The sequence below is a fragment of the Electrona antarctica genome, assembly GCF_951216825.1.
Source record: "Electrona antarctica genome assembly, chromosome: 1".
Taxonomy (NCBI): domain Eukaryota; kingdom Metazoa; phylum Chordata; class Actinopteri; order Myctophiformes; family Myctophidae; genus Electrona; species Electrona antarctica.
In genome coordinates this window covers 32343801-32360360 of record NC_136806.1, presented here as the reverse complement: position 1 = coordinate 32360360, position 16560 = coordinate 32343801, and the positions used below count along the sequence as shown (strand labels likewise).

The 16560-nt window shown below is 41.1% G+C and overlaps 1 protein-coding gene across 1 annotated transcript; it reads left to right on the top strand.

The window, feature by feature from the left end:
• Positions 1-205: 205 nt before the first annotated feature.
• On the top strand, positions 206-16379 carry fgf2 (fibroblast growth factor 2). Its single transcript, XM_079504561.1, has 3 exons — positions 206-497; positions 2723-2826; positions 14847-16379. The coding sequence occupies exons 1-3, from the start codon at positions 320-322 to the stop codon at positions 15030-15032; spliced, it is 468 nt and encodes a 155-aa protein (XP_079360687.1). The 5' UTR covers positions 206-319; the 3' UTR covers positions 15033-16379.
• Positions 16380-16560: the final 181 nt, after the last annotated feature.

The window sequence follows — 16560 nt, the reverse complement described above, 5'->3', positions numbered from 1 at the left end:
AGCCCCAGCTCCGTCTAGGGGCGAACCCCTTGCCAAAGTCCTACGGATGTCCCACAGTGCCATTGCTCAATATGCTCTTGGAGCTGGCATGTTGACCGGGAGGAGGATTTTCAAGCAAACTATTTGACCCCCAGGGTTAAGTCTGTGTGGGGCTTTCAGAGGAGGAAGGGGAGGAGGGAGGAGGAGGAGGAGGAGGGAAGCAGACAGGACGGTGGGAGGTGGGAGGCCAACCGTGGGGCTCCCTCCTGCACGATAGAGGGAAGGAAAAGTAGCAGCTGTAGTAGCCTAGTAGTGGGGATTGCAGGAAAAAGAGGAGGAGATGGCCACGGGAGAAATCACCACACTTCCCACCGCACCTGAAGACAACGGCGGCGGATGTTTTCCGCCGGGGAACTTCAAGGATCCCAAGCGGCTGTACTGCAAGAACGGAGGCTTCTTTCTCAGAATCCACTCGGACGGCCGAGTGGACGGAATCCGGGATAAGAACGACCCCCACAGTAAGTGCTTCCAGTCCCATCTTTCTCCTTCTGTGCCATTAACACTTGAAGGCACACAACAAGGCGTCGTTTCTTTTTCTTTCTTGTTTTCCGACTCAGTTACATTTTATGTACTCCATTGGCAAACACTGCAGCTAAAGTATAACTTTTAGTTCAGTATAATTTTTACTCTCACAGCAGTGTGGACAGTGAGTGTGTATGATGTATACAGTATTTAGCGTAGATTGTCATCAACATTCAAAGTCACACTCATCTGCCCCGCAGCTAAGCCAAAATTAAGACATTCAATGAAAGTATGCGACTACTGTAGCTAAACTACTATTACACTGCAGTAAGTACAATAGGCTACTGCACATTTCACCAACAGTGAGATAAAAAGTTAAAAGGTATGGTGTATGTATGTGTGTATATATATGCAGATTATAGATTGGTGAAAACTAGCCGTTACTGCAATATGTTAAAGTGAAAACACATCCCTGGGGAGCCTCTGTATCATTTTGATTATATTCTATACCTACAGTATGTCCCCTAAGTTTTGTCATCATAACTGGAAAGGAGGGATTGGGGGAAGCAAATAGGATTTTTCTGTGGAAAGCAAGCTTTCAAGCATATTGCATCAGATACGATTTCAAACAGGTGCTCTCAAACAGCTGTCCAAAATATAATATGTTCAAGGAGAGGACATACCTAGGCCTTAAGGCTTCTATTTTTAGAATTATGTATTGACATTAGGTCCAACCTCATAAAAGAGTCAACATGACAAGGAAACGTACTTGAAAATTATGAATAATTGAAAATGTATCTGGCTAACAAGAATCTGCTGGCTAAACTAGTGTAGAGCAGTGGTTCACAAAGTGGGGTCCAGGGGCCCCCAGGGGTCCTTGAGGGAGTTCTAGGAGGTCACCAGCTAAAATATAGTTTGGAACCAAATAGACCCTTATGGGTCTGTAACTCAAAATAACATTGATTTTACGATATAAATTGGGGAAATGATGCCATTAAATGGGGGCCCGTCCGTAGACCAATGCATGTCAAACTGGGGGTCCTTGAAATTAAATGGGTTGAGCATCACTGCTAGAGCCATACAAATCTTCTCTTATGGGGGTCCCTGGCATATCTCTTCAAATGGGGGTCCGCAGGGCTAATTAGTGCTGATTTGGGGGTCCTTGACATGAAAAAGTTTGGGAACCAGTGGTGTAGAGTTGTAGACTGTCTAGGTGTGATATGATACAAACCTTTAAGCATGCAACATATCACTCAGTCACAAAGTTGCTTAGTAGTTCATCACTACAGTTGTCCACTGTATCACATTCACAATTGCCTATTGTACTGTATATGGAAAACATATTTGAGCCAACTTTGGCAGATGGGAAATGTTGATTCATAACAGTTGGCAGGAACATATTCTGTTTCTTGCGACATTGTAATCAATCCCTGACATTTCTTTCTTGCCAGTCCCCTTCTGAGGACGATGCTAAAGCAACTCACCATCGACACCGTGATAAAGCTTTGTGTATCATCTTTAGAAGCTCTGTGGAAATGGGTTGAGCAGAGACGTGAAACAATCGGAGGGAAAGCTATCCTTCCATCACAATAGCTGTGGGCCATCCTATATGCCCAGCAAACAATCTGGTCCACTACTCCTGCTACAAAGAGGATTTATAACATGCATCCTTTCAAGGAAGAATGTCTCTTGATGAATGGCTTTAGTCATCATCAAGGCACCATAACTACAGACAGATGCCTAATGTTCTGTGAACCGTTAAGTGGAATCATCCTGATTGCGACATAAAACGTACCAAGGCCCCTGTTTCCTAGTAACGGTGCTTTCGCTTGGTCTGGCTTCATGTGGTCAGCTGGCAAGAAAGGTTTTTTTTTTTTTTGTGCTTATTTCTCTGATTTGATGTCAAAGCACTTTCTAACTTTGTTCTCTCTAAATAATGATGATTATTATTATTATTATTATTATTATTATTATTATTATTATTATTATTATTATTATTATTATTATTATCAATGGCAATAAGACATACGACAATAAGTAACGATAACAATAAGTTGCGTCTCGAACATGATTTAGTTTGGGATCACACAGTACCTCCTTTGCATCAAGGCTTGAAGAGACAAAGTATATCCCTTCAGAATGAAAACACCCCACTGTTTACATTCAAAGCCCATTGCACGTGCAAAAAAATAAATAAATATGTATGTATTTGTTTCCTCAGTAAAGCTTCAACTCCAGGCAACTTCGGTGGGGGAGCTGGTGATCAAAGGAATGTCTGCTAACCGCTATCTAGCCATGAACAGAGATGGAAGACTGTTTGGAACGGTGAGTAGGCTGCTGGGCTGCCCTCCCACAGTAGAACTGGACTTGGGTTGGTTGCTAGTGTGCAAAGACATTGTCTTGAGATTAGAGAAGTGGTTCTCAAACTGTTTCATGCCAAGGACCCCCACATTGATATGCATTTAGCTGATAGTTGGAAAAACACACTCACACTCACACACACACACACACACACACACACACACACACACACACACACACACACACACACACACACACACACACACACACACACACACACACACACACACACACGTGCACCAACCCAGTTAATAATTCATAAAATGTTTTTGCAGTATTACTTTCTTAAGTAGGCTGTCAAATCCAACTCAAAACAAACAGCCCGTTTGGTTAGTTACCATAATTATTGAGTATGAGTCCAAGTAATTTTTGGTAGCTTTTCCAAGATTGCATTTTTTTAAATTTTATTAATCACATTTGACATGAAGTACAAAAACACACAGACGATTGTAAACTGCAATAGGGGGCGCTATTCTCAGCGTCAGTAGGTGATGCACATCCATTTCCTTGTCTTCACACACACACACACACACACACCACGCCAGGTCGGGTCATGCAGGTCGGGTCAGGTCGACCTCACTTAGGACAGCAGCCGGTGTTGCAGCTCTTGCCACCCTCGCACACGCACCCAGACGCACACTTTGCACATCCAGAGGGACAGCATGGACAGCAGCCTGCAAGGGGGGAGGAAGGGGTTAAATCAGAATAGGCTAGTTCAGTGTTTCCCAAACAGTGGGTCGGGACCCATTTGTGGGTCACAGACACAATGGTATGGGTCCCCTTAGTTTTTGTTTCCTACATTTGGTTTTTAGATATTATTTCGGTTCCTCTGCCTGAGGAAGGTCCGGAGGGACCGAAACGTTGCTTCATTAAATAAGAAAATACTCATGTACAGAGCTAATACACAGTGTGCGGGTGTATTCTATTGCTTTCATATTGTATTATTTCAAAAATATTTTCAAAAAACATTCCCAAAAAAGCAAAACCTTTCAATCATTGAATTTACTTTTTAATTCAATGATTTTTTTCCCCCCAGAAATTTCATGAAGAATTAAGACGAATCTAAGAAATTCCATAAATTAGAAAATATATTTAAGAAGTAGTGAAAATCTACAAGCTCACAACGCAACGCAAAGTGAGCTTGTAGATTCGCTATTTTCACTAGATGGGTCACAGGCTAAAACGTTTGGGAACCCACTAGGCTAGTTAGTGGACCGGCAGAGTGAACACACCTGTGCATGTGTACACGTAGGCTACACGTGGTCATTAAAAACAATTACACTATATACCCGAGGCAGGGTTCGCGAAAGGGCCTTTCTGTGTGGAGTTTGCATGTTCTCCCCGTGTCCCCTAGGGTAGGTACCCTCACAAGGGGCCGCTGGTCAGCCTGATGGAGGGGAACGGAACTGGTTGGAATAACGAATAACGTCCCGTCCCATCAGGTGATAAGAAATGATAAGAGGCTCATTCCTCATGCATTGAAGGAAGCATGAGCTCAGTTTGGTGCTCTCCCCAGGTTGGCAGTGGGAGAGTAGCACCCAGCATTACAGCTTAGGCAATTGGCTCCGGGTGAAACATGGGTTACAAAATCGTGGGATTTAGGAAAATAATAATTACAGCAAGCACCAAATTAATCATGGAATGCACAATTTCAAACTGCAGTTTTGAATCCGAACCCCAAGAACAAACAGAAAGACCCATAGCTAAACACACAAGTAGTTGGAGGCGGGAGCTTAAAATCTCATCCCAGACTTAAAATCAAAGTGTGAAGTATAAAGCCTTACTTTTCTTGCATGAGGTGCAGGAGCAGTTAGTGCAGGAGCAGGATCCAGCGCACTTGCAGGTTCCAGCTACAAGTCACAGAAAACGACGACAGGTTATTTCAAGTAAAAAAAAGCAAGAAATGTAAAGCCAGTTGGCTACAATTCAAGAGCAATAAGACAATAGTTTCTTCTTTTAAACACTCACATTTGTTGCAGTCACACTTGTCCATTTTGAGTAGTGCTCTTTCAAAGTTCTTTCGCTTTCAGTAACTGGTGTTCTCTCTCTCGGTTGAGACAGTGTTTCTTGTTGTGATGATGATAGCCAGTCACGAAGCAGCTTTTATAGAGTCCAGAGGCTGATCTGAACCGGGTGCAAAATGTGTCTCGTGCCTTTTTCCCATGAGTCGCAGATGAATGATTGAAAGAGTTGTGCACACGAGACGTGTGTCCCACTCCTGGATGGCATTTTAATTACGTAAAAGGGGGGAGGGGGGGCTGTTGACATACGCATAGGGACAGTGGATTTCTGTGGCCACTCCGAGATGCCATTTTAATTACGTAAGGGGGGGCTGTTGACACGTACATGGGAACAGTGGATTTCCAATTAACACATCAAACAAAAACACCATTGTATAACTATGCATATTATAGGCTGCATAGATACGTTTATTACAAGAGACCAATGGACATATTTCTTCATGTAAGGCTATTAAAAGAGGTCTTGCATCCAAAATGATTTTGATCAAATCAACCTATCTCATGTGATTAATAGACTTCAAATTCAAAGACTACATGGGAGAGAAGCAAGTCTAGACTTTTCTTTTTCTTTGATGCAGAGGCTCAGGCACAGTGTTGATTTTGACAGCAAATTTCGATTTTAGTTTTAGTCAGTCTTTTGAATAGTTAGTTTTTGTCACATTTTAGTGACCTGGGATGTTTTGGTTAGTCGGCTAAATCTACAGTTGATTTAGTCGACTAAAATGTATTTTGGCGGGCCTTGATGCCGTCGTAATGACTGATTTTACACTTGTTGAAAATAGCCGATCTACAAGCTCACAACGCGTCACACCGCAACACATTGTGAGCTTGTAGATCTGCTTTTTAAAGCATGCAACCAAATGTAAAATTACTTACACTGGATCTCTTGTCCACTAGTCCCTTCCTAACAATGTAGTCTAGTTTTTATTTGATGACGAAATTCTCAATATATTTAGTCTTATAGTTTTAGTCATCATAGCTTAGTTTTCATCAGTGAAAAAAGGTAGCCAACAATTTTTTTTTCTCATAGTTTTAGTCGACGATATGAACACTGCTCAGGCTTAGTCAGCTATCTGTTGCCAGCCCCGTGATTTGGGTTGCAATGTGTGCACAGTGCACACCCACTGACTGCACACGGTACCACAGCACAGCCAGTTCAAAGCTCCCTTGTCATTCTTCCGGGGGAGTGCTCCCTCCCTCCCTCCCTGGTTGTGCACTCGGCTGGTCTGCCACTACACCGAGTGCCCGTGAGCAGAGATAAACAAACACAATGAATTATGTGATGATAACAATGGTGACTTTGCGCCCAGCCCCACGTCCCCGTTGACGTGCAGACACGACGGTGTAATGTTCTAGAACCTCATGTGGAACATGCTTGGTCATTGTGTAGCACACAGACACGGCGTGTATTAATAATAGTCTAAAACTGCATAAAAACAAAAAATATATATAGGCTATATAGAGTGCAGATTTGCAGACATACTGTAGTATCGGTAGGCTACAAGTAGGCTAGATGCATATGGCTAATTTGTCCACATAGGGCAGTGGTGGCCTAAGGGTTAGAGGAGCGCCCTTGTTGCCGAAAGGTTGCCGGTTCGATTCCCTGGACGGGCAGGAAAAATCTGGGTCGGGAAATGATTGTTCATCACTCACCCAACACTTGAGCAAGGCACTGAACCCCCAACTGCTCCAGTGGAGCTGCTTAGTGGCCAACGGTACAAGACTGTGGTTGTACTGGTCAGCTCCCAGGTTTGAATGTGTTTGTCTGTCTGTGTGTTTCTATGTGCAGGGCGTTGCTGAAATTTACCCTGGGTAAATAAAGGAAAAATAAATATTCAAGTAGCCTTAAATGACCTAGGCTATATTGTAGTATAGGTCAGTTAAGGCTACTTGAATGTGAAAGAATGAATGAATTGAATACATTACAACAAAAGTCAAATATACCTAGCGTCTACACTATCATTAAGAGTTGAGAAGAGACCTCGCATATAGACTTCAAATTAGCAGCCTCACTAACCTCGCTAACAAAACCTGCTGATCGGCGCAGAATGCCAACCTGCTAAGTAGACTAGTGTTCTGTCTGAAGCAGTCTAAAGAGTTGGATAATAACAGTGGCTGATGGATTCATGTACTAATTCAATTACAAAGGTGACGTTTGCAAGGTAAATGCATAATTATGACAACACTAAAAGTATCCCCATTATGCAAGTAAATAGAATACATTTTGATATAGTATATTGTGGGTTAATAATTGTCTCCACCAGGCCGAAGGCATGGGGAGAGAGTATGTTTTGCACTCCGTCCGTGTGTGTGTGTGTGTGTGTGTCCGTCCTTCCGGCCGTCCTTCCGTCCGTCCGTTATCAGCTAATCTCCACCACCGTTGGCCCGATCCATGCCAAACTGTGCATACACACTCCCTGGATGCCAACGACGAACCTCTGCCCCAAATATCCTCAACGGCCTGTTATAGCGCCACCATGAGGCCGATTTAGGCAAAACACATTTCTGTAGATAACCCGTACACATTTTATCCATACATCACACAATTCGGTATACACTATCTCCATAGTCATGTGATCAACACGGATCTGCACAATTTCCCATCTTCCATCCTGATTGGCTAAGATTGGCTTCCAAAGCTCAGATGATTGGTCCGTTTCAAACAAAATGCCACAAACACAGTGTCCAATTTCCATGAAATTATGCACGCACATTTCCACTAGGCCGAGGATGACATGCCACTATATTTTCCCCAAATCAGCCTCACGGTGGCGCTATAACAGGCCAATTCCTGTTTTTACCTATAACTGCATCGACAACTTATGTATGCGCACTGCCTAGAGGCCATGGAAAAACATTTTCCCTGCATCCCTCCACATATGCCGGTTATAGCGCCACCATGAGGCTGATTTCTGCAAAACACATTGTTTATGTTAGTCGCACAGATTTCATCCAAATCTCACGCAAATCGGTACACATGATCTCTGTAGTCATGTGATCAAGACGAGCCTGTTGGATTTCTCAGATTCTACACTGATTGCCTTCCAAAGTTTTCAGGAGTAGCCCGTTTTGTACTGCTCATCCAGAATTCTATCCTCAGAGATGCTATGAATGATCTGGCTCTGCATTTCCTCAACAAAATGAAGAAAATTGTTGCAAGAAACAAATAAACAAAAAAACATGTTTATGTTACTCCTAAACATTTTGCCAAACATCACACACACTCCTATCCTCCTGGTGGAGACCTGTGCCCAGAAGGGCACTTTTTCTAGTTAGGTCTACATTAGCCCCAATCCACAGCACATAATAAAGGTATATAGAACTATAATTGAAACAAATTAATGCTTTCAATTATAAAAGCATATAAAACACATTGATTATATAGATTATATAATATATAGATTATATAAAAACGAACTGAACAAACAAATGATATGATGTTCCGGGGGGCCCCTGTGTCCCTATGTATGTATGTATGTATGTATGTATGTATGTATGTATGTCTACGCGTCCTAGCACGGAAAGCTGCAACTTGCAGCTTTTCTCCACCGTTTCGGACGCGGGAAGGCTCGCCAGAACCGGGCCGGCCACCTGGCCATGTTCCTGGAGATCCGGATGTTCCGGAGATCCCCCGGGGACCCCCACACTGTAACTCTGTCATTTCTCGACCGTTTCGGACGCGGGAAAGCTCGCCGGAACCGGGCCAGCCCCCTGGGCGCGTTCCTGGGGGTCTGAATGTTGCCCCCGGGGACCCCCACACACTACGGTTCCACCGCTCACTTCACACAGGTGTAAGTTTTATCCCCAGTTACATAGAGCATTTGGCATTTTATACCAGGGTACATACATTTTCTTCAAGGGTACACTTTTTACAAATTGACCTGTCCCCAAACAATACATAGACAGTCATAATTGCGAACGCAGTGAGCATTTACTATGAGACCCAGCAGATCATGTCTGTCTGTCTGTGTGTGTGTGTGTGTCTGTCTGTCACGCTGTAACACCACCCGCCCACCACCAGAGGGCGAAGCTGTATCACACACAAAAACACACACACACATGCACGCACACACACACACAGACACGCACGCACGCACACACACACACACACACAAAACTTAACTTAAAAAAAACTTAACTTAAAAAAAAAATTAACTTAAAGAAAAAACTTAAAAAGGAAAAACTTGAAAAGGAAAAAACACACGCACGCATGCACACACACAAAACTGAACTTAAAAAAAACTTAACTTAAAAAAAAACTTAACTTAAAAAAACAACTTAAAAAGGAAAAACTTTAAAAGGAAAAACTTAACTTAAAAAAAAACTTAACTTAAAAAAAAACTTAACTTAAAAAGGAAAAACTTTAAAAGGAAAAAAAACTTCACTTAAAAAAAAACTTCACTTAAAAAAAAACTTCACTTAAAAAAATAACTTAAAAAACACAGAAAAAATAACTTAAAAAAAACCTTACAAAATTACGTATTTTATTCTAATTGTTGTTTTTGCAATTTACGAGCTGCGTTCGCTTCCCGCGTTCGCGCGTCTTACTTGTTATTAGTAGTCAATTGCTTGCTTGCTTTGCTTATTTGATTAGTTTATCATTTATTTTCATTATTTTTTATTTGTACAGGAATAAAACCCTTTGACTGTACGTTGTGTTAGGCTAATTAGTTCCTGACAAACGCTCTGCGTTGTCATGACAACCATGCACCGCCGATCGGACTCATTTGGCCATCTGCATCGTGTGTGTGTGTGTGTGTATGTGTATATGTGTGTGTGTATATATATATATTTGTGCCCATACCATATATGGAGCTGATTGATGTGTTTGTGGACACCATGATGACGCATGGGACAACACTAGGCATGTAACGATACACTCAACTCACGATACGATACGTATCACGATATGAGGTTCACGATACGATTTTTCACGATATTTTCAACACAATTATTTTCCAGACAAATGAAAAATCTTTTTTTTAATGATTTATCTTCCCCCCCAAGCTTTTTTCACAATTTTGATTTAACTACATTGCAAAAGTAGCATTACTTTTCATGTAAAATGACTTAGTTTCTGTGCAACAACTGTAAACATGCTTTCATGTTTAAAACTAGCTCGAGTTAACATTTCTTCTTTTCTTTGATGGCATCTTATGTAGACCTATTTGACAGTGCAGAAACATAATTGCCTTCCTTGATGTATTAATGAGCATCAATAACGACCATCACCGGGGCACAGTCAGACACATACAGCTCCCCTCTGCAGGCCTCTATACTACTGAAAGTGACTGCATGGAGTCTGTCTCATTTCTCTCCAAAAGCACGTGAATATGATGGAATATGATTACAGCTCACATTTCATATCACACACTAGCTCCCCTAAAAAAATGAATGAAAATGAAAATCGATATTAATTTTTAATAAATCGATACATATCGTCGGGATATAATATCGATATATATCGATATACGATATATCGTTACATGCCTAGACAACACACTCCATATTTGGGTGTAGCTGCTTTGAACTCCTTAGTAGTATATGGTTATGGCTGAGTCATGGTCCAACCGCCTGCCTATCCTCCTTTAAGCCAATTTTAATGGATCAGGGGATCATTTTTGAGCCCCTCCTATGCCCAGCTTTCCAGGTTTGTGTGAACACAAACATTGGCTTGTGATTGGCTGGTGACCCCCATAGCGATGATTTGATTGGCTGAGCAAAGTACATATTGAAGATAAAAGTGAGGGCATAAAAGTGAAGACGAGATAAGATAAGTGAGGACGCAAATTGTGATTGGACGGAATGAGATGATGTATGATAAGAGCGCCCCTCACTTCACACGGGTGTGATTTTATTATTTTGAGTTACTTTTATTTGAATAATTATTATAAATAACACATGAGAATGTAGAATAATAAAACATTAAACATATTAATAATATACACTTTAGGTTTTATGTTTTATTGTGTGTGTGTGTGTGTGTGTGTGTGTGTGTGTGTGTGTGTGTGTGTGTGTGTGTGTGTGTGTGTGTGTGTGTGTGTGTGTGAGTGAGTGAGTCGAATCTGGATAAATGGGATAAACGAAGTACGGCCTTCTCCATTAGGGTGGCTAGATTTGTACTGTATAAGACAGGTTTCACGAACATTAAAGACATTAAACACATTAAAGAAAGTTCACATGCTGAACTGGTTGAATTGAAAGAGTTTTTGTCTGTATTGTTTTGGAAACCAAACATTTAGCAGGTTGCCAAAGAGGAATCCACCCTGTGGTTCTGGCTAGAGAGGAAATGTTGAATTCTACAAGGTCTCTCAGGCGAAGCTACTTAACTACTGTCATCATTCATCGAACCTATAAGAAAGACTACTTAGCAGAGCTTTTATACCAGCCAATGTTGTGGTCCCTGTTGAACTATATCCTTGGGCGTTTGGATGAAGTACAGTATACATGTAATAAAGATGCCCATAGTGCTGTGGTTTTCAATCCTTTTCATATCAAGGTCCATTATTTATTCTGCATTTGAGCCACAGATTTGATGAGATTTAGCCTCTCAGACATAAGACTTAGAATATTGTTATCGTTGGATGAGATTTTGTCCACAATACCATGCTGCATTTATTAGACAATGTAGAATAATTGTTATTTTGATCGTTTGCCTGTTACCTCTCTTGTCGTAGCACATAAGAGAGATAACAGGCAAACGTTGATCAAAATAACAATTATTCTGCATTCTCTAATTGTGTAGATTTCTTAATGTAATGCAGATGTTTAACAATAATTTAACTCTTGAGAGTGTAAAATGAAACATGTTACTCTCTCAAGAGTTAAAGATCTATAGTATACCAACTATCCATCATTTAGCTGGGGACCACCTGGGACCCCATCAACAAGGACCACTGGTGGTCCCCAGACTACTCCTTGAGAACCACTGCTATAGTGTCTCAGGTGGTCTTTACACGAGAATGGTGTTCATAGAAAACGGCAAAATAAAGTATCGTTTGCTAGTGTCCCTTTAGACGAGAACGGTGTTTTCAGGAGGTGAAAACGCAACAAAGTGAAACCACCTTCCAGAGTGGAAATCTTTGAGAATGCCGTTTTATCCCTTCTCCATGTAAACAGGCAAAACGGTGAATCCGCGAAACTTATGACATCATGGCTCACGTTGGCTCACAGCGCATATTTATTACATTGATGCAGAGCCATATGGAGTTCCTGAACAAGCCTCCCTCCTCGCCTACAAAGCGCTGCTCATCAGCGATGGTGAATGTAAAACCATGAACCATAAAATGCCTTGCGATAGGCGGCAGCAGCGTTTATGTAGCCTAATTTATTATAAAATATATAACCATCCCGTGGTGCGCTCTGCATGCATGCTATGGGCTGTCTGTCAGCATGTCTGTCACCTCGATGCGTTATAGAAAGCAGGCAGCGAGCGACGGCCACAACCATGTTGTGTTCTGGAAGCAAAACCCAGATAGGGTTGCGTGAAGGGGGAGCTTCTCGTGTAAAGGGTCAATAAAAAATGAGAATGCAACACGACTTTGACGTTTTATCCTGGAGAGGATGTGTGCAGTGCACATTGACTGAAGTGGTTTTCTGGTTGTAAAGAATGCGTCACACTCCTTATAATCATCAAGGAGTGTTTCCTGCTGCTGTCTAATTACTGCAGTAACGACGACCACCAAAATGGCCACCAAGAGAGCAAACACATCACATACCATCGCTGTCGGGGGCAAACCTGGTATGGCTGAAACTGAAACAATAACTTTTTGGGAAATGTGAAAAAGACCGATGTGTTTCAATGCATCCAGCCATCCAATGTAGTTATTATTTAGTTATTTTAATACTTTTCATTGGGTCAATATTTATAAAAAAATGCAGAACTTTAACTTTCAAAATGTTTAAAAAGTAGTGAAAATAGCAGATCTACAATCTCACAATGTGTCGTGTTATTATGCGTTGTGAGCTTGTAAGTCGGCTATTTTTCACTACTTTTGTGTGACACTGTTGAACGACACAGTAGCGCTGCATTCATTTACACAAAGAAAGATAGTAGTTTTCTGCCCGACAACGGTAATATTATCTTCTGTTGTCAGCGTCATACTATTCGTATTCTTTTTTACGTGTGCATATTAAATGTTGCAGTTAAAATGCAGAGAAATGAGGAAAAGCAATAATGTATTGAGATATTGTGACCTGCAACAGTGTTTCAATCAAAGAAATTGATCAAAGCATCAGAATGTGCTAGCTGGCTTTGAGTCTGGTGCAGTGAATGGTGAAAATACAACTAATTGCTTTTCACCAGTTTTTGTAATTACATCAGAAATAGTGGTCATGAAAATGGTCCATTCAGCACCTTGACAGAATGTACATTTCTCTGTTTTGTATAGGGACATTATTGCACTAGTAGAATTATCCTCACTCACTCCAATATCCAGAGATAAGATGTAAATGATGATGCAAATGTATGTATATAAGCGCTGTGAGCTTGTAGATCAGCTATTTCCGGGCGTAAGGCTTCACCGGGCGTCTCCGTGTGCCAAATATTTTGCATTTTCTCTTTCAGATTAATTCAACCAGGTTGCCTGCCCATGAAAGAGCCTCTCTTTTTTTGTGTGTAATAAATTATTTGTAGCCTGTTAACAGCCTGAAACAGAGAGATCATTTTCATGGGTTTTGATTTGGAGAATACAGCCAGGTTGAATACCGCAGGTCCTAGCCCTAGAATACAGCCAGGTTGAATACCGCAGGTCCTAGCCCTAGAATATCCACTACAATAGATGCAGTCTGTCTGTATATTCAAGAAAAGGAAAAACAATTAGAACCAAATCTCTCAACCTCCATTTCTCAGTTGTAATAATATCCCTGGGCAAACACGGTTTCCTTAAAAGAAACACAGAAAGACGAGGGAAATTGAACGGGAATCCTGTCTGCCCAGAAGTCCCCAGTTTGAAACAATGGTGGCATTGAGGTCCGAGGTGTTTTATGAGCTAAATTAATGTCAGTGAAATGTCAGCATGACCAACTTTCCCCATCTTCCAACAACATACACTCACTGTACGTAAAACAACATACGTTCTGCTTAATGTCATCCACATTAAATGGCTTATTTTGATTGTATGTCAGTATGTTGTATTCATGTAGACGTCCCGTAGCAGGAGCAGACTTCATTTGAAAGGGGAAGAAGGGAAGTCATATATATATGTGAAATGCACAGCGACTGTGACCGGCCACAAGTTCCCACAGTACTGTACATGCTTTTATGAATTCAGGAGCACAGCCATACATACAGTATTGCATTGTTTTATATGATACATACAAATTTCACAAGCAGCAAGTTGACATTTCTGTATATGTATTTTTATAGCCTGTGTATCACAGCACTGTAACTAAAACACGCTTTCAAATAGCTGCTCAATCTGAAGTAATGCCCTACATTATGCTTTGATCAATGTCTCTCCAGTGTTGATTTTGTCGACTATGACGAAAAATGTTCGTCGACTACCTTTTTTCGCTGTCGAAATCGAAATGGAAACAAAATGAAAACTAAGCTATGATGACTAAAAGACTAAATATATTGACAATTTCATCAACAAATAAAAACTAGACAAAAATGTTAGGAAGGCACTAGTGGACAAGAGATCCATTATAAGTCATTTTACACTTGGTTGCATGCTGAAAGTAGCAGATGTTCAAGCTCGTAGATCTGACATTGTCAGCAAGAGTAAAATCAGCCATTATGACGGCATCAAGGCCCGCCAAAATACATTTTAGTCGACTAAATCAACTGTAGATTTAGTCGACTAATATCTTCTGATATTTAGTCGACTAAAACTAAAACATTCCAGCTGAAAAAATGTGACTAAAACTAAATGAAAACTAATCAAAAGACCATGACTAAAAACAAAAATCAAAATGTGCCGTCAAAATCAAAAACAGTCTCTCTCTCTCTCTCTCCTTCAGAGACGTGTGACGGACGACTGCTACTTCCTGGAGCGACTCGAGAGCAACAACTACAACACGTACCGCTCCAGGAAGTATCCGGACATGTACGTGGCACTGAAACGGACTGGCCAGTACAAGCTGGGGAACAAGACCGGACCGGGTCAGAAGGCCATTCTTTTTCTTCCCATGTCTGCCAGGTGCTGATCCAACATCTGTCTTGATAATTTTACCTAAGGATTCTGGAACCCAGTGATAAAAGAAAATGAACATGGACTATAGTTGATGACAAAGATGCAAAGTGTTCCCTCGGCATCGACCAAAGTGGCTGTGACCATAGATATTAATAAACATATACAGTATAGATGCCTCATTGGCTGCTGCAGTTCCTTGGAGCGACCTGTCTCCAACGGGAGGAGGAAGTCAAGCGGAATCTTGAAGGCCTCTGATTGGCCTACAGGACGACCCTTCCGTTCTTCCGTTTTGCTTCCGCTATACTTCGCAAGGAATCTCGGGAAAGCTTGCCAATGCAATCACGCATCGCCATAATGATCGCCATCGCCTCCCGTTGCCTTCCGTTGAGATACAGACGCCCCAGAGCCAGAATACCTTTATATGTCCATGGCTGTGACCCCATTTAACCATGTTTTATTTTTTATTCCTGCAGAGGATTGACGGCCGTTTTACTTGTTTTTAGATTGTCTGTCATTGGTTTAGTTCCAAACATTCACATTTAAAACGGGTCAGTATAAATTATTTTACTGGTGCCTTGCTCAAGTGCAGACAAAATTGTCCCTCATGGCTATGGGATAATCATCCCACTAGGCAATGCTCCTGTCCTTTTGGCTAATGGAACTAGCCAATTGCAGACATCCAAGTTTGCTGGTACAAGCCGACGCTAAATTAACCCATTTTGGGCGGGAACCCCTTTTGGTGTTTTAACTAAGCATTATGTTATAATTTAGCTATTGAAAAATAGCAGATCTACAAGCTCAGAGCTTGTAGGTCTGCTATTTCTTTCAGAAGACCTTTTTAATTGCAATGTCAGGCTTAAATGGGTTAACACCTGCTTTTGGTCAGTTTTTAGCCTCTTTTACAGAGTTTAGGATGCCAAAGCTCTGCAAAGCCTGCACCAAACATAATATAGCCTCATGCCATCTTGAAATCACACACATGTACTGTTGAGTTTCTGATGCTGGATTTGAAAAACAGTATAGCCTACTGTTTCTGGTAATGGCTGTAGGCAAAGATTTACCAGCCTACATCACTATTGTTATTATTAAGGCATACAGTACATCCTGACAGAGATGAACATATACTGTACATACAGAGCACACCTTTTATAGTTTTAAGATAGAGACTCGCTATTAATCTTCATCACACAGTTCTGGTAGAGAACAGTCTCATTCAAGATATTCCAACCCATTCTGGCTTTAGTTTTTATAACCGCAATGTGAAAATGCTTTTTATTTTACATAATGGTGATAATCATGATTCTGATTGCACCATATTCCTTTAACAGTAACGGATATTTTAAAAAAAAACGTGTGCGGAAAATCATTTGTCATAAATACACTTAAAGGGACACTTCACCCTTTTTGCGAAAAGATATATGTTAATGACGTTTAGAAGATTTAGAACACTTTCCTGGGGTCTTGTGTGTAATATGTGGTTTTAGATATTTTAGATTTTAGCAGTGAGCCCAGTGTCTCTGATGTCATGGACACTGGGCTCA

Coding starts and splice junctions, on each gene's coding strand:
- fgf2 (XM_079504561.1), top strand. CDS start 320: ATGGCCACGGGAGAAATCACCACACTTCCCACCGCACCTGAAGACAAC. Junction 498..2,722: donor GGATAAGAACGACCCCCACA/GTAAGTGCTTCC, acceptor TTGTTTCCTCAG/TAAAGCTTCAACTCCAGGCA. Junction 2,827..14,846: donor ATGGAAGACTGTTTGGAACG/GTGAGTAGGCTG, acceptor TCTCTCCTTCAG/AGACGTGTGACGGACGACTG.